The following is a 26,409-nucleotide window of genomic DNA, read 5'->3' as shown; positions in this document are numbered from 1 at the left end:
AAGTCATAAGATTCAAATTGTCTCTCTCCCTTTCCAGAGACGGTAAGCAATTTGCCTTGAGTTATATATGTATTATCATTGAGCTATGTCTTAAAGGAAGAGAGGGACTGCATGAAATGGAGGTAAGGAAGGAAATATATTCTAGTCATAGGAGAGAGCATAGAAGAGATGGAGGGTTGTATGTTAGGAACAGGTTAGTTGGGCAGGATCATAGAGCACTGGAGGAGAAATAATGGCAGGGAGCCTGGAAAGAAAAGTTGGAATTAGGTTGTGTAGGACTTACAGAGGAGTTTGCATCTGATCCTAGAAGCAGTGAGAAACCCCTGGAATTGATCAAAGAAGCGCATTATATGATCAGCAGGATATGGGATGGACTGGAGGGAGGAGAGACTTAAGGCAGAGAAACCATTTAGGACGGTGATGGAAAACCTATGACACATGTGTCAACACTGACACACGTAGCCATTTTTGACAGAGAAGTATGGGGCCGCATGCTGAGGATGAAACATTTGCTGTAGTGTAGTGTAGACACTGCACTATAGATGACAATTCTACCTATATTTACCTATTTTGGTTTATTAAACACAGTTATATATTACAATTAAATTTTCATTATTTTAAACTGTAAATGTCGTGAAATTATGGTTTTTTCCTCGAAGTGACACATCACCCAAGTTATGCTCGTTTTTTTGGTGAATTTTGACAGACCAAGCTCTAAAGATTGCCCATCACCGACTTAAGAGGCTTCCATTTTCCAAATGGGAGATGCTGAGGGCCTGAGCTAAGGTGATAACTTGTGTGAGTGGAGAAGGAAGAATTCAAATGTGAGAGATGTCAAAGTAGAAATGGTAGGATTTGACACCTGATTGTATAAGAGGGATGAGAAGGAGTAAGTGTTCCACGATCTTTTCAAGGTTACAAACCTAGGGATTTGAAGGATGGTGGAGCCCTTGAAAGAAGTAGGATAAGGTTTGTGGGGAAAGATAGTGAGTTTAAATTTGGATATATTGAGTTTTAGATGTCTCTGGGATATCTACCATCATTAACAAATTATTATTCTGTTTGGCCATTCAGCCAATTCTGAATCTAGCTGATTTTAATGCTTTTTTAGCCCAGTTCTCATCTTTTCTAAAGAGCAGTGTGAGAAGCTTTTGTCAAATGTTTTGCTAAAATCCAGGTAAACTATATCTGTAGCACTTTTCCTTTCTACCAGTCTAGTAACCCTATCAGAAATTTAAATGAGGTCAGTTTGGCTGTTTCACTTTTTGGTGAAGCCATGCTGACCTTTTGTGGCCTCTTTTTTTTTTTTTTTTTTAATATTTACTAACCAGACCTTATAATATGGTAAAAAAAATTTTTCCCAGGACTTCAGTGTCAATCTCACTGCCCTATAGTTTGAATAATGTATTCTTTTTGGTCTTCTCCATTCCTGTGGGACTTCCATTCCTTCTGCTCTATCAAGGATGTTGACTATTAGTGGCTCAATGAGAACATCTGCTAGGTTTTTAGTGTTTGAAAATGTAGTCATCTGGATAAGTTCGACCTCTTTATAGGCATTGAAGTTCTCTGTATACCTACTCCTCTGGCGTAAGAATTCCCTATTAGTTTCATTTGTTTTGTGTTTTTAGTCCAAAGATCATTCTACCTGGATAAGAAAACGAGTAAGATAGGAGTTGGAAAATTCTCCTCTTTCTTTCTTATTTTTTTTTTTAAACCTATACTGTCCATCTTAGAATCAATACTGTGTATTGTTCCCAGGGCAGAAGAGCATTAAGGGTTAAGTGACTTGCCCAGGGTCACATAACTAGGAAGTATATGAGGTCAGATTTGAACCTAGGACTAACTGTCATTAGGCCTGGCTCTCAATCCACTGAACCACTCAGTCACCCCTCTCTCTTCTTTCTTGTTAGGTGTCATTGCCCCATCCACCCTAAGTGGTAGTCTTAACTTTTTTTTTTAAATCCTCTTCTTTCTCCTACTATAGGTAAAAAAACAATTTTTTGCTGTCTTTAACTGCCCATGGCTTTTTAAATTCATCTTCTGTGACCTGCCCATGCTTCAGTGTAAACATGCTTTTGAAAATACTTAATTTTAAAAATTATCTAAAATACACTTCCCCTTCCCCTTCCCCTCATTGGGGAAAAAAAGAAAGATCTATTGTAATGGATATGCATAGTTAGCAAATTTCCTCATTGACTATTTCCAAAAAATGTTTCTATTTGCACTGTGATGTAGCATGTTTTCTCATCGGTCCTCTGGAATCATAGTTAGCTATTTTTCTGAATTCTTTTGAAGTTGTGTTTACTGTATTGTTGTTATTGTACTGTATAAGTTGGTCCTGGAGCTGTTCCTTTTACCCTCCCTCAGTTTTCTGTATGTATATTTTATTTTATTTTTGTTTGGGTTTTTTTTTTTTACATGTATTTTTAAAAGCCTAGTTGATTCCTTAATTCTGTGTACATTCACATTGGTCTCTTTAGAAAACTTATTTTCCTCCTTTCCTTTTTTCCTCCTCTTCATAATTTCATTCTTGATATCTCTGTATCAGTCTTGGGCTGACTTCTACTGGAGAATTTAATTCATAGCATCCTGTTTATTTTTGAAATCTTTTTTCCTAAAATCTGTAATGTTTTCTTGCTTTTTGCACATTTTAAGGATTACTACTTCAACATTTCTATCATTTCTTTCCTAGGCTTTTCTTATTGATGAGAATCAGTTCTAGAACAGATTCTATCCATGTTGATTTATTACCATTTGAAGGGTAAAAGGCAAGTCAAGATAACAATGACTCGGCTTTTGTTAGAAGAGGGAGCTTTAGCAAATTGCCAGGTAGTTGAATTTTCCCTTTACTACTATATCATACTTTTTTCAAACTCTTCATGTATTTCATCTTTCTGGCTAGGTGGTCTGTAATATATTTTAAAGATGAGGGACAGGTATGTGGCTCAGTGGATAGATAGCCAGGCCTAGAGATGGGAAGTCCTGGCTTCAAATGTGACTAGACACTTCTTAGCTTTGTTGGCTCTGGCAAGTCACTTAACCCCCAATTGCCTATCCCTTACTGCTATTCTGCCTTGGAACTCACGGGAGCTGGGCAATGGACAGGCAGTGAGTCGAACCATGGAGGGATCAAGGTATGTTATGGGCAGAGAGTTCCAGGCAAAAAGTGGATGGAGAGGGCCAGGAATAGAACAGGGGGCCTGGAATCCTTGGTACTTTTAAAGTAAAGTCAACAAGATAACCAAGACTGAGCTAAATGAGTCCAAGGCTTGAGTAGAAACAATAAAATAAGTAGGGTGACATAGAGAGTCGGAGGCCAGATGTTGATAATTGAGTAGGATATTTTAAGATGTTTCAGGAAGTCCAAAACTAACTCATAGGTTGGTATGAGCATTTCCTTGGTCACTGGCTCTGAACACTCATCTGAGTTTACCCTCCATCACTGAAAAGGTTTGTCAGTTTTTTTTTTCCCAATGAAGAGTCTTTATTTTATACTTTGAACAGGGAAAGTTTAGAGTGAGGGTGGACACTTTCACATTAAGCATATGTTGTTTAACAACTTTTCACGAGTCTACCCTGACTTTGAGGAAATGAAATGAAAACTGCAGAATTCTTAATTGGAAAATATCCCCAATATGAAAGGAACTTCGGCTCTTTTTGGAGAGGCTACCAGAGGGCCATAATTCAAGTCCAGATTGCCTAAAAGACTAATATCCAACACAATTGATTTGAGAGTGGGGGAAGGAGGGAAATAGGGGCAGGTCCTGATAGGCCTCTGGTTTTGGAGAAGTCAAGTTGATGCTTATGGAAGACAGGGAAGAAGTACAAATTTTTGAAGATATCCACTCCTACCCCCACCTAGACAGGCTGAGGGTATCAGTGTTCATACCTATATATCTGGTGTGTGTATGTGTGTGTGTGTGTGTGTGTGTGTGTGTGTGTGTGTGGGAACCCTCTCTTGGTATTCAAGAGAAGTCCTCTCAAAAACTAGGAGGGGAAGAAATCCCCACCTATTTCAACCCAGCTTCTGAGACATTCTATCTGTAACATCTGCCCTATTCCCCGAAAATAACAACAAAGCATTCTGTGTTCTATCAACATAGCTTACAAAAAAAGTAAAACAAAATTCTGCATTTTTATAAAACTTGATAAAAAATAGTATTTCAAACTGTACAGTCACCAGAAGTACACAGTTATCAAAAATTCACACAATTCACTTGGCATCTCCAGCACCTTCAGCTTTCTGTGCCTGGTCTGTTTTGGTATCTCCATTTTCTGCAGGGTTGTTCCCATTCTTACCGGCGTCAGCCTTTCCCTTTTTCCCTTTGGGTAACTTCTCTCCCTTCTTTGCAGGTGCCTTTTTGGGTTTGGGTTCTGGCTTTGGAGGGGCAGGTTTAGCAAATAACTGTGCAGATCTCCTCTGTGGTTTGTCCTTAACCTTGGTCTTGTCTCCCTTAGCATCTCCTTCCGCCTTTCTCTTGGGCATGGTGGTGACGGCGGAGGGGCGGGAGCGGCGGCAACAGCAGAGTCTGGGTGCAGGTTGCAGTGGCGGCAGCGGCCGGTCCGGAGGTCGCTCCCGTCTCCTCTTCCTCGGTTTGTCAGTTTTTCAAACTGTTATTGATCAAGTTGGTCTCACACAGACAGCTCCCCATGTTTACCTGGATAATTGAGAAATCAAGTAAATCAAGGTAGTTAGCATATTCATTTTCACACTCTCTATCCCTTGTTTGGTCAAGAACTCTTCTAATTTCCATAGATCTGAAAGGCTTCTGAAAAACTTCCCTTCTGTGATGAAGTAATGGGGGAATAATTGAGTTCTCTAAATCCACCTCTTTTAAAATAATCATCAATCTTATCTGCCAAGGGAGGTCCAAATGCTGTATCGTGGAAGACACAACTGTGTTAAAAGATTAGATGGACCCATCTTTTATTAATAGATCATAATAGCCCTATTAATAAACAATGTTATTCTTGAAGAAAAAAATAGATTACTACTTTGTAGTAATTTGACAAATATTCCGATGTTATAGGTCCTCTTCCTTCTCACTTTGAAAAATTATTTCCCTTCAGATTCTTGGCCTCAGATGAATTTTGTCATTATATTTTTTAGTTCTGGAATGTAATGAAAGCTATAGTCTTCTACAGCTATAGTCTACTCATGAATTTTATCCCACTAAGTCTCATTGATAATACCTTCAGAGTAACTTATCTCTTTGTGTTGGGGTCTTGCATTTACCTTTTTTTGTTACCCATACTTTGTGCATTTTTATATAGAAATCTGAGGCCATGATTTTTATTCTTGCCCTTTTTTTTTGGATTTTTAATTCTATGAACCTCTGGCCATCCTTATTGTTATTCTTCCTACATTGTAACTAATTTTTATTGTGTTTAATCTTGTGGGTGTTTGTAGGTTGTTTTCTCTTCTGATCCTTTTCCATATCAGGTCCTTTTAACTAGATGTGCAATTCTGCAGTTCTTACTACCTCTTGGTCAGGAGTCTTCATTCCTATGGACTTGAAATTCAAGTCTTAAAAATAATAATTACTTATATTGTGCTTTAAAGTTGCAAAATACTTTTACTACATTATTTCATTTTATCTTACCAATTATCTTATCCATCTGTTTACTTCTCAAATCTTTTCTTTTCTCAAATGCTTGTCTTTGATCGACCTCATTTTTAGGAAAATGATGATTGTGTCCTTAAAGTCTTTACTTCTTTGTCTACGTTTTTTGTAAGTATTAGCTTTGTTTTTAGATTCTGGCATTTTTATTTATATTCTTATGAATCATCAGAAGATTCATTTCAGTTATTTTATATGTAGTAAGGCAAACATCCCTCTTTTGCTTGTTATTTTGAATTTTATTCATTCAAAAGTATTTATGAATATTTGCATCTTTAACTTTTTCCACTTAGCTAAAAAATTTCATGCTTGTTGCCCTGCCCAAGCATGAAATTTCTTTCCTCCAATTTATTTTATACTTTAAGGGTTGCTGTCTTATTGTTATGAATTTTTGATGAATAAGTTCATGCAGTTTTCTTCATTAGCCTCTCCTCTGTGGATTCATGATTTTATAGACTTCATTCAGAACATTTTCAACCTTCATCTTGAAAATAGAAAGGACCCCATCTTATTAGTTTGCCATTCATGGAACTGCTGCCCCATTTCCTAGATAATTATGGTTGATTTTCATTGACCTTTTCCCAGTGTTGTTAAATGTTGAAGATCAGCAATCAGAAGTACCCATAGACATTGCATATAAGATATATACAATTGTTTTTTATACCAAAGGACCAGTTTCCCCTGATTTTAATAGGAAGAAAGTCTTCTTGAGTCTTTAATATGTTAAAACCATCTTTATTATCTGTCCTTTGATTCTGTATCTGTTTTGAAAATAGGCAACTTTGGGTGGGATGGTGTCTTCCCTGATCCCTCCCTTACCCCCAAAGTTTGCTTATATTTGTGTGTATCTGTTATCATGTCATCTGGCTTTTGTTTTGTGGTTTATAGCTTTAAATTCTTATTTTCCAGAAGGGAGAATCTCTGTGGAATGTTACTTTGCCCTTTCAGATAGATGCAATTGTCACATAGAACACTGTATTGTGTAAGCTTTCAAAATTAATATCCAAAATGCTCCAAGTATTATATTTAATAAGATTTATTAAATTTAACTTGAAGCAAGAGGGAAACTAAAAGGTTAGAGTCGAGGGAGCTCACCCAAGCTATGCATGTGGAAGAGAGAGCGAGGGAGGAGTTCATAGAACTATATAAACAATAAATAATGTAAAGATGCACATAAACGAAAAGGGAAAAGGAATTTTGGGATAAGGAAAGAATTCTGGGAGATGGAGTCTAAGGGTTTAAGATTTTTTCTAAGCTACACAATTGTAAGGGGTAAAAATAAAAGAGTTGGACTAAATTTATTAGAGTGTGGTCGCCAGGAATTAATCAATTCCAAATTATTTTTTAGCAATTTATTTATAAAATAGAGGAAAAGAGTGAAAGTAGAGAAATGAGACAGAGGGCAGAGTAAGAGATCTAGCTTAAAGAGCTAGACTATGTGCTCAATCCCTGGCTTTACTCTGGCAGGGCTCCAGAAGCCCCAGCCGGAGGGCCTAGGGGTCAATTAAACAAGGGTTTTAGCCACAAAGCCTCCTCTGAAACGAGGGGCCTCTTTAGAGTTAGTACCTTCAGAACAAGTCAAGGAAGGGAATCGGCCTTTTTTCACTCAGTCATGTGGTAGTCCTAATAGAAATAGAAATCAGTCCTCAGCCAGTGCTCCTCCAGGGTCAAGTCGAAGGCGAAAGACCTTCTCTCATAGGAAGTTCTTGCCACTTATAAAGACCTTTCATCACTCCCTGTGCCTTCCTCCCACTTTACGTGGACCAATTACAGCTAAAGCTTTGCTTAGGACTGCCCAGGGGGCAGTCATTCAATTTTGATTCATCATCCACTATCGCACATGTGGGTCACAGACCTCCCCCACTTAAGGATAAGTGGGGTGTATATACTTCTGGCGATTAAATCTAAAAGTGGGCAGGGGGAGAGTTAATCCTATCTTCATAGTATTCAGTTGCTTCTACTGTGAAAAAGCATTTAGTATATTTTGTTGGGTCAAATACTTTAAAATTATTCCTTTATTTTTTTTTTCATCTGTATGTTGAGAAAAATAGACTTTTAATTCAGACTATAGATTATACGCAGCCCTTTTCTAGTACAAAATTCATAGCATATTAGAGCTGAAAGGGGCTTTAGAAATCATTTGGACCACTCTTTTCAGAGGGTCAGAGGATTTAGAACTGGGAGAAACCTTGGAGATTATCATATCAACTTCCTGAAATGGTTTTAGGGTTGGGATATAATTTACCAGATCAAACATAGAGGAAATAGTAGAGTCAGGATTTGCATATTGGTTTTCTGACTCTAAATCCAGGGAATTTTCTTTAATCTACTGCTCCTGATTTCATATATGAGGAAATGAAGGACCAGGAAGCAGAGGTGACTAAAGTTACAAAGAATTGATGACAGAACCAGGTTTAGAATCCAGGCCTTCTAACTCATCGTCCATTTCTCTTTTTACAAACTTGTTCTTTTTGAAGGCTAAGTTTTGGTCTTTGTGAACCAAATTCAGTATGCTAGTAGTTGAAAAATAATATTTAAGGGGAAAAAACCTCTGCTTTTGTGAATTTAGGATCACAAATATAATCTGAATATGTTAAAGCCTTAAAACAATTATTCTTGGGATCCTTGCTGTGGACTTCTTGTAATGAAATCTTGAATCTTCCTTGTAATGACATGTTATAGCAGAAGACTCAAGGTTTATATCTTTTTGAATAAAGCAGACTTAAGTTTTAGAATTTTCTTCTTATTCTTTTTCTTAGCCATAAATAAAGATATCCCATGCCTTTGTGTTATTTTGGGAAGTAGGAGGACTAAGCTTGTCTTTGTTAGTAGAGTTATTGTCAAGGAAATACCACATGCTCCTTCAAAAGAATGTGGGTTGATTAATATTTATAACTTCCATATAACTTAACTCTCTATGACCTCCATTTTGAAAACTTCATTGTGATCCTGAAGTAGGATATTTCTATCATGGTTGGAGGCTGGTTAGGTAAAGAAAAGTGGTCTATAATCTTTGAGAACTTTGATCCATTTTGAATAATTTCTATTCATTATTGATCATGTTTGCTATTTCTTATTCCCCATTTTAATTTTCTCTTTTTTTAAAGCATTTTTTTCACTTTTTGTTATATTCTATTTTTGTGTAAACTTCTAGTGGCGAGATCATTGGATGCAGTGTGTCTATTTTCTGCCAAATGAGGAGCAAGTGGTCCAAGGGAAATCTCTCTATCTAACTGCTCACCGTGATGATTATTGTGTATGGTACAACCTTCATAAAACCAGGTACTAAACCCAAAGAGATAGATGGGCTAAATGTATAAATATTAAAATTTTTGCCTTTGTATTTAGTATTTTTGAAGTCCTCCAAAGTCTTGTTTGATGCCTCATCATCATATGGAGGTAACTCTAATTCTCTAAGACTATTCCAGTGGTCTATAACCTCTGGCAAGTGCTAATGTGGTGAAAAAGTTTTAAGCACAATCTCAGCAACATCTCCTTTTCAAGGACTTGCTTTGTTTAATACTGAGATTCTCTTCACCAGTAGGTTACATGACCTCTTGGTGAAAAATCATTGGCAGTGGTATCCACGAAGCAAGAAAAATGCAAAATAATGCTGTCTTATGTCACCTCTTCCTGTTTCTTCAATGTTAATGGCAGAATGGTGAAAAAGGGGGCACAGGATATGAAGATCGATCAAGTTCTAGACCAGTATTGGTGAACCTTTTAGAGATCGTGTGCCCAAACTGCACCCTCAAACTGCCTGTGAGCCCGCCCCCCCACATTATCCCAGGGAACGGAGGAAGGAAATGTTATCATTGGACTGCTGGACAAAGGGAAGGGGCATGCAAAAAATGTCCTTAGGCACTGTGAAGAGGGGGAGGGGAGCAGTCCCCTCTGGCATACAGGGGCATGTATGCCATGGGTTTGCCAACACAGTTTTAGACTATCTATACATTTTAACTTAGCCAGTTATACTACAAAAGTGAGATACTAGTTTGATGATTAGAGAATAGACACTACTGTAGGAATTGAACTTAGCATTATTTTGTAAATGAAACTAAGAGTCCAAAAGAAATTGTAGATTCAGTGGAAAAATGGATCATAGGTTCTTTTTGGTTTTATCATATTATTGTTTTATGGAATATTTGATCATCTTCTATTTTAATGCTAATGATAAATATTTACAAAAAGACTACTATGAAAAGACTCGCAATTAACATACCAAAATCTTTTTTCAGAGCATAAAGAAATAATGAAATTCTATGGCATTCTCAGTAAGACATTTCAGATTAAATCAACATGTACTTTGGAATGTCAGGGATAAAAATCAAAGGTTTGTACTAAATATATAAAATGTGGTCACCAAAATTATTACTCAAGTCAGAATGACTTTTTGTGGTAGTTTATTTATAAAAGGAGAAAGAGTGAAAGTAAGGAATATCAGAGAGAGAGAGTAGGTAATTACTCTGGTCTGGTCTAGACGAGGCAGGGCTTTAGAGGTTCCAGCAAAGGGGGCCCAGAGGTAAATTAAACAAGAGTTTTAGCTACGAGGCATCCTGCAAGACGAGAGGCCCTCTCCAGAGGCTAGTACCTCTCAGAAAAGCCAGGAAATGGAATCAGCCTTTTTCACTCACCCATATGGTAGTTCTAAGGGAAAAATTTAAGAGCAGTCTGAGGTCCCAAGCCGGAGCTCCTTCAAGGTCAAGTTTGAAGGCAAAAGAGCTGGTCACAGGAAGTTCTTGACACTTTTAAAGACCATTCCTTATTGTCACTCCCTGTGCCTTCCTCCCATTTTACGTGGACCAATTGCAGCTATAGCTTTGCTTAGGACTGCCCAGGGGGCAGTCTGAATTCTGATTCATAACCTACTGTCCCACATTTGGGTCACAGACCTCCCCATACTTAAGGATAAGTGGGATATATACACTTCTGGTGATTAAATCTAAAAGTGGGTGAGGGGAGAGTTAATCCCATCTTCACAGATATTTTTTGGCTTTAACACAAAAATAAGAATGGTGAAGACTAAGAAAAATATTTTGGAAATCATGGTTCAGGAGTAAGGATGAGATAGACCTGTGTTGGTGAACTAGTGGCACCTGTGCTTGAGCATGCTGGAGGGGGTTGATCCCCTCCCCCTCTGCACGTATGCCTGAGGACTTTTCTCTCATTATCTACCCCTCTGCTTAGCAGCCCAATGGAAGTGCTTCCTCGAACCTCTCCTTCTGCGGCAAGGTGGATGACTCAACATGTGGCATGAGGATTATAGTTTGGGCACTCAGTCTCTGAAAGGTTTGCCATCATTGAGATAGACCAAAGATTTGTAGACTATGCTAGGACACCCCATAATTTTATGTATATATGTCATGAATATTTTTTTCATGAAAAAAATGGAAGGTGTTAGGTAAGACAGTGAATGATTCACATAACAAAAGATGAAGTTGATTAGATTTTAATGGACAGGAATTGCCTTCTGACTGGTGTGGCAAACTTTCCTGAATCAGTCAGCCTTGTATAGTAAGGCTATCAGCTTGGAAGCAAAGCTAGTAGAAAAAAATACAGTTAAAATAGGTATACAGTTAAAATAATTCCATCCTGGCTTATTTTAGTAATTAATGAAAAAAGTTAGATATAGATAGAAGAAAGGGACAGAAACCTGATGATGATAATTTCCTGTAGAAGTATAACCAATATAAATCAATTGTTATCATGAGAAGACCAAGGGCACTTCTTAAAAAGCACCTTGAGATCTTCTGGGGGTAGGCCAAGATGGCAGAGTAAACCAGAGCAGTTCTGAGTCACCATGAGAATCCTCTCCAACCAATATTAAAATATCACCATGAAACAAATACAAGAGTGAAAGAACCAACAAGGAGACAGTGAAACAAGTTTTAAGAAAAGAAAAACCCAAAAGGTAGGCAGAGAACATATGGGGCACAAGGGTTAGAGTTGAGGAGAGCCAGTTGAGGAGAGGCTGTAGCAAGGAGAGAAGAGCAAGCCAAGAGCAAGCCAAGAGCTAGCCATGGCCCCTCACCCCACATCTGTTGTCACAGGTTCAGAACCTAATAAGCCTTAGCGAACATTCAGATCTGAGATCCTTCTGGGGCAAATAGTGGTCCAAGCCAACCCACACCCCTTGAAATTTCAAACCTGTGGAGAAATCCGGAGTCCCAGGCTAGGTCAGTTTGGGCTGAAGTGGGCTGATTGGTGTAGCCCCAGAGCAAAGCCAGGAATCCTACTCTGGGCTTGAGATGAAGACATAGTTCACAGTTTGGGGTGGTTGATAGTACTAAGGGGGGGGGCCCACCCATCTTTTTGCCTAGAGCTCAGGGTAGAGCTCTAGGACAGGGAATCTAGGGTGTGCCTGATTAGAACAAATACACAGTGAGACCAAAAACTTATACCTAAGTCCAAGGCTACAATTTGAGTAGTTCCTAACCTGATTAAGACCAAAGTAAGACCAAAAGTTTACAACCAAGCCTAAGGCAAGTCTTTGAGTTATCACGATCTCAAAAGTAAATTGAATCAGCAGGGGGAGGGGCCTCTCAGAGCTCTCCGCCCTCAGACCATCACATCATCCTCTTTTTCTTTTGCAGATGATATAATGGTATACTTAGAGAATCCAAGAAAATCAACTTAAAAACTAGTGGAAATAATAACTTTAGCAAAGTTGCAGAATACAAAACAAACCCACATAAATCATCAGCATTTCTATATATTTCCAACAAAACTCAGCAGCAAGAGTTAGAAAGAGAAACTCCATTTAAAATTACCCTAGACAATATATAAAATATTTGGGAATCTATTTGATAAGACAAATTCAGGAATTTATGAACACGACTACAAAACATTTTTCACAAATAAAACTAGATCTAAACAATTAGAAAAAACATTAATCACTCATGGGTAGGATGAACTAATAAAATAAAAATGACAATTCTAAATTAATTTGCTTATTTAGCTCCATACCTATCAAACTATCAAAAATCTTTTTTATAGAACTTGAAAAAGTTGCAACAAAGTTCATCTGGAAAAACAAAAGCTCAAGAATATCAAGGGACCTAATGAAAGAAAATGTGTAGAGTGGTGGCCTAGCTGTACTAGATCTTAAACTGTACTATAAGGCAGTGATCATCAAAACAATATGGTATTGTCTAAGAGATAGAAGGGTGGGTCAATGGAATAGACTTGGGGTAAATGACCTCAGCAGGCTAGTGTTCAGTAAACCCAAAGATCCCAGATTTTGGGACAAAAATCCACTATTTGACAAAAACTCCTGTGAAAATTGGAAAACAGTATGGGAGAGATTAAGTTTAGCTCAACATCTCACATCCTATACTAAGATAAATTCAGAATGGGTTAATGACTTAAATATAAAGAGGGAAACGATAAGTAAATTAGGTGAACATAGAATAGTCAGATCTATGGGAAAGGAAAGAATTTAAGACCAAGCAAGAGATAGAGAACATTACAAAATGTAAAATGAATACTTTTGATTACATTAAATTAAAAGTTTTTGTACAAACAAAACCATTGAAACCAAAATTAGAAGGGAAGCAACAAATTGGGAGAAAAATTTTATAACAATAATCTTTGACAAAAGACTTAATTTCTCAAATTTATAAGGAGCTAAGTCAGTTGTACAAAAAAATCAAACCATTCCCAAATTGACAAATGGTCAAGGGACCTGAATAGGCAGTTTTCAGATAAAGAAATCAAAACTATCAATAAGCATGTAAAAAAGTATTTTAAAATCTCTCATAATTAGAGAAATGCAAATCAAAACAACACTGAGGTGCCCCCTCTGTAAAGGGGTGGAAGGGGTTTTTTGGTTGAATATATTAAAAGGTGGTTGCCAGGGGAAATTTCCCCAATTAAGGAATAACCTCAAATGTGATTGTGGATATTAGGAAACTGACTGGGGGGGCAGCTGGGTAGCTCAGTGGATTGAGAGTCAGGTCTAGAGATGGGAGGTCGTAGGTTCAAATCTGGCCTCAGCCACTTCCCAGCTGTGTGACCCTGGGCAAGTCACTTGACCCCCATTGCCTAGCTCTTATCCCTCTTCTGCCTTAGAGCCAATACACAGTATTGACTCCAAGACAGAAGGTGAGGGATTTAAAAAAAAAAAAAAAAAAGGAAACTGACTGGGATCCTTTGCCAGGGATATTTCACACTAGATTACTTATTTGCAATCACACAACTAATTGAAAGATGTAGGAAGTATAAGATACTACTGAGTTTATTATTTGTTGATTACAAAATAGATTTTATTTGGTAGAGCAGAAAAGTCCTTAAAGTTTGTCTTCTAATGAGGTGTCCTGCACATGAATCAAAATTATTCAAAATTTATAAACAAAGATCACAACAAAGATAACCTTCCTCCAAGATCCTCTCTGATCATTAATATCAAGTGAGATAAACCCAAAGGTTTTCACCACTGTCTCATGGAGAAGGCCCAGGGTAGAGTTCTGGTTGAAGAGGGGTTCCCTATAAATGTTAATGCTTCCTATATATTCCCATTTGTGGATGTCATGTTTGTTGCATTAAATCTTGGAGCATTGCAGAGCCTCCTTGAGAAATTCTACAATAATTCAAGAGGTTGGTCTAGTTATCACTCAGGAAAGTCCAGGAGATGTTTAATAAAATATTTGTTGAATTGTAGTTGAATTTAAAGTTGATAGAGAAAAATAATGTCATTTTAAAAATAGAATCTTAGAATTTCAAAGAAGGGAATTTAGTTGTCACTAATCCCAAATCATTCTTGTTAAAAAAAACACACACAAAACAAACCCAACCATTTTTACAAGAGATCAGAAAAATGGTCACCTAGGCCTTCCTTCCTTCCTTCCTTCCTTCCTTCCTTCCTTCCTTCCTTCCTTCCTTCCTTCCTTCCTTTTTAAATTTAAAACATTTTTTTAAAAACCCTTACCTTCTGTCTTGGAATCAATACTATGTATTGGTTTCAAGGCAGAAGAATGGCAAGGGCTAGGCAGTGGGAGTCAAGTGACTTGCCCAGGGCTACACAGCTAGCTTCCTTTCTTTCTTAAACCCATATCTTCCGTTTTGGAATCCTTACCAAATATTAGTTTTAAGGCAGAAGAGCAGTAACTGCTAGGCAATGGGGGTGAAGTGACTTGGTCAGTGTCACTCAGCTAGAAAGTATCTTGAGGCCAGATTTAAACACAGGATCTCTTACCTCTAGGTCTGGCTTTCAGTCTACTGAACTAACTAGCTGCTCTGCTTTCTATGATTTTGCATTCTACTAACTTGTTTAAATAGGCTGGGATGAAGTAATTTTAACTGTACACCTGTTTTAACTGTACATTTTTTTTCTTCTAGCTTTTCCAAGTTGGTAGCCCTACTATACAGAGCTGAGTGATTCAGAAATGTCTGCCATACTAGTCAGAAGGCAGTTCCTTTCCATTAAAATCTAATCAACTTCATCTTTTGTTATATTAATAATTGATTGTCATACTTTGCACCTTCCTTTTTTTCATGAAAAAGTATTCATGACATATATACATAAAGATATGGAGTTCGGCATAATTTACAAATCTTAGATCTTTCTCACTCTTTAATCCTGAACCATGCTTTCCAGTATATTTTTCTTTATCCTCACCATTCTCACTCTTGTGTTAAAGCTACAATTATATTCTCTATAATGTTTTGGATACATGCCCTGGAAAACACCAGACCTTTGTGTTGTGGTTATCAGGTTGACAAAAAGATGCTGTTAGTTCCCCCCATCCAGGAGTTCTAACCACATCTCATCTTTTCTTCTTCTGATGTTTCCTGGGGATAATCTTCTACCTCTTAGCACCTGTAGACTATTTTATGAAGGTTTGAAGGAAAAGCAGCAGCTTTCTAAACAGCTTCAGACTTGTTTTTTAATCTTTTCCTCTATCAGACTCTTTCAACCTTCCAACTCTTAATCCAGATCAGGATTCTCTTTTCACTCCTTAGATCTTATATCTTTTTGAATTTTTCACAGTGAAGCTCTTAGTTTTTTAAAGGAACATTTTGTTGTTGATAAGTGAAAATTAGACAGTTGTTCTTCAGACCTTTTTTGCCCTTCTGGGAGGGAGAGCATTCTGTACTGGGCACAGAGAGACACAGGACTGTGGCAGAAATCCAAAGCAGGACACAGTGCAGTAAATGGCAAACTTTTCCATGGTTTCCATATGTATTGGAAGTGAGATTCTCAGGCCTTATCTGTTTCCCCTCTAGCTGCAATTTGGTGAGTGATTTCAGTTCTAGAAGTGTGACCTTTTCATTCTTTATTACCCTATTAGCACATATAGCCTCTTTAGCATCTCTGGTCATTTTGTCAGTCACCTTACCTTGTGTCCTAGGAATGAGAAAAGCAAGAGTAACTTCTATGGAGAACGTCCAATTTGTGAATGTCAAGCTCATTTGCTCTGGAACCGGCCACGATTTGGAGAATTAAATGACCAGAACAGAACAGAACAGTACATCCAAGCACTGAAGAAGGTAGGTCTCTGAGCTTTTTGAACTTTCATGACAAGAATTCTTTTCCATTTGGAATTCACTGACTTAGTTTCCTTAAACTTGTCTTGTACTTGGAGGTCGGACTAGATTGACCCTAACACTCCTTCTAGTTCTATGTTGATGATCCTATGCACCTATGAATTTACTAATCTATCTACCTTAAAGCAGACTACACAAGCTGAAAATCATTATATGTCAACTCTTTGAAGGAAAGCTCTTTCAAGGAAACATGATGACTGTTTTTTGCTTTTGTAAGGCACACATTCTCCTGAATTATTGTCTTCACTGGGCAACTAATTACTTAGTAATATATTTCTAATGCATTTTTGCTAGGTATTGTTAAAGAAAACTGGATTTATCTTAAGAGTTAAGTTGCCATGCTTGATTCCTTTAGATATGGACCATCTGGAGTGATGTCTGGGGTTGGACTCCTGAAGAAGCCCGCTTAGTAGGCTCTTTTGGATAGGTGCACCAAGGGATAGTTTGTGATCACGGATGAAGATCTTCCATGATGTCAGTCAACTTCATAAGCTAGGGGTGACCCCAACACATTCTCTAATTCTTTTAATTTCATCTGTTAATCTGCCTAAGCCCTTGTAGAAGTCACCTATATCCATTCTAATGGGTTGGGTTTGGCTGAAGTTTATACTAACAATATAAATAATCTTATACTAGAATTAGAAGCTAATTTCCCTTTGGAAACTCTCTTTGTAATTTAGACCTTTTCGATACACGTACATACTATAAAGGAATAATTTTTAAGCATAGCATGAGTGATTTAGGTTAGATGTTAAAAGGGGAACTTTCTAATGACAAGGTTTGAGGCTTTCGATTATGGGATTTTTAAAGACTGACTTCATTTCTTTCTCACTATTAAGGGAAGGCTTGCAGGGTTTTTTCCCCCCACTCAGAAGTCAGTATGTTTCTACATGCTTTTTTATGAATCCAATGTGCCAGTAATTATGGGAATAGAAGAGGGAGGTAAAAAGTAGAAGACTTAGTTCCTTATGGGCTGGAAGTTCAGAGTTTAGCTGGGGATACAAGATGTAAACATATGAAGACAATGAGAGAAAAATAGAAGGTAGTATATAATTAACCAAGATTTTATAATATAGATCCTACATGATATGAGAATTCATAGAAAGGAAAAGATCATTGTTGCCTGGGAAATCAAGGAAGGCTTCATGGAGAAGGGGTTAAAAAGACAGAAATGAGGAGGGCACCCACCCTTGGGCACAGGGTAGGTACAAAGGTTGGTTGGGATATGACGTTTATTGAGAACAGCTTGTGTTGGGGAGTTATGGCACATAAGGCAGGATGATGAACTATGTTGGTCCCTAGAGAGATGGCTTTGTTGATAAAGGCATTTGTAATTAGTATTGTACACTTAAAAATTTTTTTATTTATTTAAAATTTTTTATTTTAAAGTCTTTTCCCATGGTTACATGATTCATGTTTTTTTCCTCCCTTTTCCCCTCACCCCTCCTGGAGCCAAGAAGCAATTCCACTGGGTTACACATGTATTATCATTCAAGGATTGTACGTTTTCAAGAAGTGCTGAATTCCTTAAAAATCTCTCTCCTGTTTTGTTGGTGAAAAAGGAGGGTGGATGAAGGGAGAAAGGAGAAGGAAGGTAGCCGGGGTAGCCCCAGCTCTGGTGGAGAAATTAACCCGAGCCCTTTGGAGCAGAACAAAATCAGGTTAGAATATAGGGATATTAAGGTGGGTTTATTTTAGGTTTAGTAAAAGAAAGGTTTGGGAAAGCTAGGAATTAGACCCTCTCTGGGTGAAAAGGCTCTCTGGGGAAAAAGGCGCTCTCCTCCCTTCTCCAAAAAAGGTTCCCCCAAAACCCACACTCTCTTTTCTTTTTATACTTTCTCAGATACCTCCCACAAAGGAAGTGGGACGTGTCTGAGGAAGTTAAGATAGAGAGTTCTGGGAGATGTAGTCTTCCAGGGTTCAGAGCCAATCCAAAATGCACACTCCTGAATAGGTTAAACCCACTTCTTCAATGTTGTTTACAGATTTTGTTTGCTTAACAGTTTTTGTCATTCTTTCTATAGATGTTCAGATTAGTTCAAACCACATTTAGTTATTACAGATTCTGGAAAAATAAAGGCAAATTAATGAATTTTTTCAGTATTGAAACTAGCCAGGATTTCTTGACAAATGAGATCTGAGCAAATGCTGACAGTTGTTTTCTTCTTTCAGGTATTGAAAGCAGATAGTGTTTGTCTTTGCATCAGTGACGGCAGCCTGCTTCCAATACTGGCTCACTGTGTGGGTGTAGAACAGGTAACAAGCCATTTCTGCTTATTTCTGACTAGATTTTTTTTTAATCCTTCCATCTTAGAATCAATACTGTGTATTGGTTCCAAGGCAAGAAGAGCAGTAAGGCCTAGGCAGTGGAGGTCAAGTGACTTACCCAGGGTCACACAGCCAAGAAGTATTTCAGGACAGACTTGAACCCAGGACCTCCTTTCTCTAGGCTGGCTCTCTATCCACTGAGCCACTCAGCTGCCCCGTAGATTGTTTTTTAAGGCTAACTACTTTAAGCATTTTTATTTCCATAGCTTTTGCTCTTGATGCCTTCATCTGAAAAAGAGGGGTGGGAGGAATCTGACCTGCATTCCAGTTCTGTGGGGAGGAAAGGTTGCCTGAATGTGACCAGGTGTTGTTGGAGGCAGGGCTGATGGAGCAGGATCTGTTCTGGCTGGATGTAGCAATGAACCATTTGCACCTCTATTCAGGACAGAGAAACCTGGTGCCCAGGATTGGCCTCTAGAAGATAATGGACTTGACTGACCAAAGCAATGTAGAGAAATATCTCCTAAGGCATAGAAGGTCTACATTTGTGTGGCACAAGAAGTATCCACACCAGTTAAATTATCTTGTAAAAGAGCTTTCAAAGTATGATTATTTGTTTGGCCAGATACTTTATTCATACCTTTTAGTTACAGATGTCAGAAACTAAGGAGCTCTGGCTAGCTCCTGGGGAGAGTCATCTTTAGAACTCAGCTTGAGGCTTTGATACTCTCAAGGCAAATGGCACCATTTGTGTTCCTGGATCTTGAGGGCATTTATTGCAATGGACAAGTTACTTGTCATGTAGATGGTACTTTCTAATTTCTCATTTTATTATGGGCTTATAATTTGCCAATAGTGGTGAATATCCAAACCATTGAATCAGTTGTGACTAATGCCCATGGTTCCCTCTAGGTATTTACAATGGAGAACTCAGCAGTGTCACACAGACTGATGAAAAAAGTGAGTGGATGAATATTTGGGGTATCTGGTAGATTTGGCTAGAATGGTGAGAGGCCCCTGCAAAGGGGGCCTAAAGGTAGGTTAAACAAGGGTTTTAGCCATGAGGCTTCCTCCAGGCTGAGGGGCCTCTCTGGAGGCTAGTACCTCCAGAACATGCCAGGAAAGGGAGTCAATCTTTTTCACTCACTGAGGTAGTCCTAAAGGAAAATCAAAGAGCCATCCTAGGTCCCAAGCTCTGGAGCTCCTTCAAAGTCAAATCAAAGGTGAAAGAGCTGGTCATAGGAAGTTCTTGTCACTTTTAAAGACCATTCCTTTTGTCACTTCCTGTGCCTTCCTTCCACTTTACATGGACCAATTACAGCTAAAGCTTTGCTTAGGACTGCCCAGGGGGGCAGTCAGTCAATTCTGATTCATCACCCACTTTCACACAGGAACCCTCCTAGATACATAGAACATAGAACACTCCTCATGCTTAAGGATAAGTGGGATGTATAGGCTTCTGGTGATTAAATCTAAAAGTGGGCAGGGAAGAGTTAATCCCATTTTCATACAGGTGACCTGTAGATGACCCTATTCTCTGCTTGAGTGTAAAAAGAACATAGGGGGCTAAATTTTAGTTTGTTTTTGGTGGAAAACCCAAGTTTTCCTATTCTTGGCCTTTCCCCCCTCATTTTGCAGGAAGACTACAAGATGTATATAGAACCTTTGCAGTAATCATTCTGTCTTGTTTATCTTAGGAATAATCTCCCCTGAAGGATAAAGTTTATTACACCTTTGTCATGATGAGTTTATGCCTTTGCCCTTATCCTTTGGCTTTGGGGGAATGTAGCAAAATGTGCCAGGAGAGAAAATGGGCAAATTTGAAATTCTACTCAGAAAGATGTATTGTCATAAATTGAATTGCTTAAATACTTGCAAAAGCCTTTTATTTTTGAATCTTGCCATTTCTTTGTCAATCTTGTCCTTGACACATGACACATCAATATGCTTTTTATGCTGAATACACATAAAAGAGAAATTAGTGTTTGGGAAGCAAATGCTACATTGGGCAGACCTATATATTAAAGTTGTTTAGAAAAAAGTAAGCCAATTTATTTTTTCTCTCTTAAAGATATTTAAGGTTAATCACCTAGAAGATAAAATCAGCATAATAGAGAAGCGTCCTGAATTACTCACCTCTGCAGATTTAGGTGATAGAAAGGTGAGTAATAGGTGCTATATGTTTGCATTAGTAATATATACCTACTGAAGACAGTACTTCAAGGCATACCTTTTTTTTTTTACATTTAATTTAATTTAATGTCTTATGATTAGTTTATTTAGATTACCTAATCTAATTGATGACATTTCTTCACAGAGAATAAAGACTTAAATATGGATGGGTTGTTTTGATAAATAAGTTCCACTATTGACCAGTCTTATCACAAACTTCCAAGTGCAATTTCTGTTTACTCACCTTTTCTGATGATAGATCCTACTGTATTTCTTATCCCACTAATACTCTAAAGATTTTTAGATTAATATGTTGACACTTACAAAGATACTAAATTGGTAAGTAATAGAAAACGATTATCACTTTGATTTTTCACCTTCACATTACAGAGATGACTCAGACTTTATTATATACATCAGTCATGTCTATTTCTTAAAAATTTGAAAATTCTTTTCCTTCATACATGTTTAAGATTTATGGCTTACACTTGACTCCAAGTCAGATCAGACTGATTGATGGTTTCATCTTCCCTCTGATTGTTCAGATCTCTGTTCTCCTTGGGGAGCCTTTTTTCACCACAAGTCTTTTGCCATGGCACAATCTGTACTTCTGGTACGCAAGGACAGCTGTGACTAAACACCTCGCTGACAATATCACAATATTGCCACAAGCTGCCTCTTTGCACATGGTGGTTGTTGAGTTCAAGGTAAGCTGGTTGTAACAATTTTATTGCAAACAATTTGGGTTAAGATAGGACATTTGAAAAATGGAGTCTTATTTTTTAAGAGCCATTTTCCTTATTTTGGTCAATTTGTCAATATGATGAAATGTGAAATAGGAATTCAGAGTTGGCTTACTTAGCATTTCTCAAATTATTAGTGATTTAGAGCTTTTATTATATGACTAACGATAACTTTTATTTTTTCTTCTGAAAACTGTCTGTTTGTATCCATTTAAAAAAATTTGGCTCAGTTCCCTCTATATTTGAAAAAAGAGACATTTGATATTATGTTCCACCCTACCCCTGCCCACCTTGGTTAATTTAAAATAATGATTTTGTTTGCACAAAACCTTTTAAATTTTATGTGATCAGAATCATCTATTTTACATCTTGTGATCCTCTTTATCTCTTGTTTGGTTATGTCCTCTTCCCTTATCCATAGATGTAATATGTAATTTTTTTTTCTATGTTCCCTTGATTTGCTTATGATATCACTCTTTATGTCCTAATCATTTTGAGGTTATCTTGGTATATATATGGTGTGAAATGTTGGTCTTTGCCTAATTTTTGCTAGACTACTTTACAGTTTTCCCAGCACTTTTTGTAAAATAGTGAGTTCTCACCCCAGTGACTTGAATCTTTGGGTTTAGCAATAATTAGATTGCTGAAATTATTACTACTATATGTTGTGTGCCCAACATATTTCACTAATCCACTACTCTTACTTTGTATCCAGTACCACATTATCATTATTATTATTATGATGATGATGATAAAAACTCCTACTTCCACCTTAGAATCAATACTGTGCCTACTTCATTTTCCTCATTTGTAAAAAGAGAAGGATGGATTCAATGACTGTAAAACTCCTAGTTCTAAACCTATGATTTTTTTTTTAAACCCTTTCTTCCACCTTAGAATCAATACTGTGTATTGGTTCCAAGGCAGAGGAGTGGTCAGGGCTAGGCCATGGAAATTAAGTGACTTGCTCAGGGTCATACAGCTAGGAAGTGTCTGAGACCAGAATTGAACTCAGGACCTTCCATCTCCAGGCCTAGCTCTATCCATTGACACCCAACTAACCCCAGATTGTTTTGATGATAATTTTGTAGTATCGTTTGAGATCTTGTATTGCTAGTCTCTCTTCCCACTTTTTTCATTGATTCCCTTGATATCCTTGACTTTTTCTCCCTCCAGAGGAATTTGGTTATTATTTTTTCTATGTCCTTTAAATAACTCTTTGGTGTTTTCATTGATGTCACTAAATAAGTAAATTAATTTAGTTAGTATTGCCATTTTTATTTGACATTGAATAGGTCTACTCATGAGTAATAATTCTTTCTCTGTTGTTTGGATCTATCTTATCTGCTATTTTAGTTCACTTTTAAGGAACTGTACACTTAGGAAATTCGGTTGTGGGTCCACTTAGGTGACTTGTTTTCCCTTGTCATCTTCTTTTGGTTCTAAATGGTCTTTATAGCCCTGTTTCTGATGAGCTCAGTCTAAGAGGTGAATGTTTGCTTTGTGGTTTCAGGACCTGTGGCGGATCCGGAGCCCTTGTGGAAACTGTGAAGGGTTTGATGTCCACATTATGGATGATATGATTAAGGTGGGCACAGTCATGCATCCTGAAGTGGTCTTGGAGTAGCCTTGCCTTGATAGCATCAGCAGGGCTATCCTGTCCAGGAGGGCGGCCCTGTGGACACGGCATTTCTTCTTCTCAACTCTGGAGGGTGGGCTGCCTTACTCATCCCCCAGCCCATTTCTTACAACTGGAGGAAGGAGATAAGCGAGGTGCAGCCTCTGCTGGGATGGGTGGCAGGGAATCCTCAGCCAAACAGAAATGACCCTTTTTCAAGTATTTTGAGAAAGCGCCTGCCCCCAGAGTACCTTGGGAGAAACTGTGATGGTAGAGACTTGGGGCAGAATTTTCACTGCATCAGATGTGGTCCCTGACTTCAGCACAGGAGACCAGGGAGTGAGGCCTCAGCCACCTTCCTTTTCCCTCTCCCCATCCCTGAATAAGGAGCAGGGCCTTAGGGCAGCTACGATGCCAGGATGCTGCTGCTATCAAATGTAAGGAAGCCTCTAGGTAGGGACTGATGAGGTCACAAGGAGAACTAATAAGTCTTGGATTCAAGAAGCCCCAAAATTGCACAAAGTTACCCCTCAGAGGAGAGCATGGTGCTTTGTTTACTCAACAGTACTCTGTGTAGGGGAGCTGCTAGGTTTTTGGGTGAAGTCAGCTCTATGCTGTCGTCCGTGATATCTGCCAGGGCCAAGGCCTTCCTTTGGCTCTCTGCTGGGATCCTGCCTGCCTGACCCCTTTCCTATAGTTCTGGTTAGCCGCGAATTACCCTGATGCCTGGGGACATTGCAGAGGGCAGTGAGAAGGGGGAGACTTGGGGCTCATCTCTGGTCCTTACCTCTGTGGGCCCAAGGGCAAGGAAGGATGCTGGGGCTCCCTTTCCTCCTCCACGTGGCAGACAACCTGAGCTGCTCCTTGTTCCTGTTTGCTCCTCAGCACTCTCTGGACTTCAGGGAATCCCAGGAAGCAGAGCCTCACCCCCTGTGGGAATACTCAAGCAGATGCTTGTCGGAGCCCCGGCAGGTCCTGACCTTCGACTTCTGCAGGCCTGTCCCTCAGCAGCCGCTGAGTGCCCAGGGCTCCATCAGCCCTCAGAGGTGAGTGAGCAGCTTCTTGGAGGGATGGTGGCCCAGGAGAGGATGTGGCATCTGCCCCGGCCCCCTCTGGAAGGGCTCTTCTTCAGTCATGAGCTCAGACCCCAGCCCTTCTCAGGGACCTTCTGCCTGCCTTTTGTTTTAGACTCCAGTTCTTCAGTCATAGAAGAATCCCATTCCTAAAGGGTTTTCTTTCTACTTTCTCCTCTTAAACCTGTTCTTTCTAGGAGGAGGCCACTAGTTTGTGTGAATGTCATGGCAGAGGAGCCCCGTTTTTGTCTGACCCATCTTTTCTGTTAGACTCAGAAACTCTTCTCCAACATCTGGCTGTGGAGATGGTTTGTTTTTTGTGTGTGTGGTTACACTGTCAATTTAATTATTTCTTCCACTCTCTAGAGGTACAGCAGAGCACTACTGTTTTGGTTAGCAAGTTGTAATTATGCAGTAGAATTGAGCACTTTCAGTCCCTTGATAAAGAAGAAGTCTGGCTTTTCCTTGATAGGATCCTAGGACCATCCCAGGAATGGCTTGCTGAGCTGTTGTAGATGCCTCAAAATCCAGGTTGCAAAGTGTTATTAGGCAGGTACTGTGGTGCTTCTCTGCAGACAGAGCCCCTGCTGGAGCCAAATGATTAGTTGAGACTTTCTAACAGTTCCAGCTGTAGAATTAAATAGCATTCAGTCTTACTACCTCAGGTGCTGCCATAAATATTGGAGAGCATTTGGAGACTTTCTTCTTATGAGTGGCCTCCTTGGTGTGTAAGCCCAGTAACTGAACCTGCTTCAAATTTTGGAGATTTTAGCCACGTTGTTTGTATAATTACTTTATGCACATCTTAAATCTGTAACAGAGACCCTGAAGAACAGAGCCTTTAGAATGGGAAACCTCGAGTATTTGTATTTGATGTCTACAAACTTGTAGGTGACTTAGGGAATTTTCTTCCCTGACTGTGTGAAGACTTGCCCTTATGGAATAGATGGAGGAGAATAATTTGATCCATTGCATCTTGGACCATTCCCAGTCATCCTGCATTTTGTCTTGCTACTGGCATTTGATGACTCAGGAAGAGGGAGGTGACTTGTGCAACTCAACTCACTTACACTTGCATCCAATTCATGCACAAGTCAAGATATCACCATGTTATACCATTAATACTCTTCAGAAACAAAGGACAAATGAAAACAATTCTATGAAAGGCAGAATATTTTTTGGTACAGGTTTTGTTTACAATATCCATTAAAATACAAATGTGTGTGTGGGAGAGAGTTGCCTTCCAAAATGATCCTACCATTTTACAGCTCCACCAACTCAGTGCCTCTCTGTTAAATGCCCATCTCTCTTCATTTATAGTTAGGTTTGGATTTGTGGTATAGGCCACCTCGTTCTTCACCTTGAGCTTCATTGCTCTTTGGAATGGCTTTTTCTTGTGAATGCAAAATAGTCTTGTTATCAGATATCCTATACTATGTATTTGAAGATTTTTCTTCTGGTTGGTTGCAGAATTTGTTGTTTCCCAGTGGAATTGTTAAATTTAGCTACTGTGTCTTGTGTTTGCAACCTTTTTTTGGGGGGGGGGGAGACAATCTGTGTGTTTTTTTATTAGTACTTTTTTTTTTTCTGTGTTTAGAAGTTCCGGGCAGTTTCTTGTATTATTTTTTGCAATGTTCAAGTTTTTTTTTTTAATATATTGTCTTCTTTTGAGAGATCTAGTACAAGTTGTCTTGACTCATCCTTTAAGATCAATATATTTTGCTTGAATGAAAAGTATGCTTTTAAAAGGGGGGTCTAATTAGAAGGCTATTACAGTAGACTAATTGAGAAGTGATAAACTATGGTCTTAATGACAGGGAGGAGAGAGATGAAGGTTGATGAGAGAGCTGCTGGGGAGGTAGAATTGGCCAGTATTGGCCATCAACTGGCTACGGAGTTGAGGGAACCTAGAAAGTTAAAAATGATTTCCAGGGTATGGACCTGGTATCTGGTGGTGCCTTCAGCAGAAATAAAGATAATAAGGATATTTGAAAAAGGGGAATGAGAATGTGTTTTGTTTTTGAGTCATTGAGTTTGAAATGATGATGAAACACTCAGGAGATATCCATAAGGCAGTTATTGATGTGGAATTAGGTAAAAGGGCCATATTATGTCTAAAGAAATGCAGTTATATTGCAGAATCACAGCATCTCAGTTAGAAGGGACTTTGGAAGTCATCTGGTACAACCTTGTACTTCCTTTCCAATAATAGTAATAACTGGAATTTATACAGCTTTTTAAAGTTTGCAAAAACCCTATTGTGGTGTCCACACTCCTCATTTTCCCTAGGAAAGATCATCAAGTGTTTAGAAAAGCAGATATTTCCTCAGGATAATGAAGTTCACCTTGTCTGTAGTTCTTTTGTTAAG

General features: G+C 38.5%; 2 protein-coding genes across 3 annotated transcripts in view; one reads left to right on the top strand and one right to left on the bottom strand.

The window, feature by feature from the left end:
* PRMT7 (protein arginine methyltransferase 7) overlaps positions 1-26,409 on the top strand; it is a 69,410-nt gene that overhangs the window by 39,050 nt on the left and 3,951 nt on the right. Inside the window, exons 9-17 of one of the 2 annotated variants that reach the window (XM_044660561.1) lie at positions 8,776-8,903; positions 8,981-8,989; positions 15,971-16,109; positions 18,339-18,422; positions 19,347-19,394; positions 20,506-20,595; positions 21,152-21,313; positions 22,863-22,937; positions 23,853-24,013. In XM_044660561.1, coding sequence (XP_044516496.1) covers positions 8,776-8,903; positions 8,981-8,989; positions 15,971-16,109; positions 18,339-18,422; positions 19,347-19,394; positions 20,506-20,595; positions 21,152-21,313; positions 22,863-22,937; positions 23,853-24,013 — 896 coding nt within the window. The remainder of the gene's footprint in view (positions 1-8,775; positions 8,904-8,980; positions 8,990-15,970; positions 16,110-18,338; positions 18,423-19,346; positions 19,395-20,505; positions 20,596-21,151; positions 21,314-22,862; positions 22,938-23,852; positions 24,014-26,409) is intronic. The other variant, XM_044660560.1, reaches the window with a different exon arrangement.
* LOC123234625 (non-histone chromosomal protein HMG-17-like) lies at positions 4,115-4,559 on the bottom strand. The gene has a single exon (XM_044660562.1). It carries the CDS (start codon positions 4,484-4,486, stop codon positions 4,214-4,216), a length of 273 nt encoding a protein of 90 aa, XP_044516497.1. The 5' UTR covers positions 4,487-4,559; the 3' UTR covers positions 4,115-4,213.

The sequence above is a fragment of the Gracilinanus agilis genome, chromosome 2 (genome assembly GCF_016433145.1).
Source record: "Gracilinanus agilis isolate LMUSP501 chromosome 2, AgileGrace, whole genome shotgun sequence".
Taxonomy (NCBI): Eukaryota; Metazoa; Chordata; class Mammalia; order Didelphimorphia; family Didelphidae; genus Gracilinanus; species Gracilinanus agilis.
The sequence above is the reverse complement of the archived record's forward strand: the minus strand, read 5'-3'. Positions and strand labels throughout refer to the sequence as shown.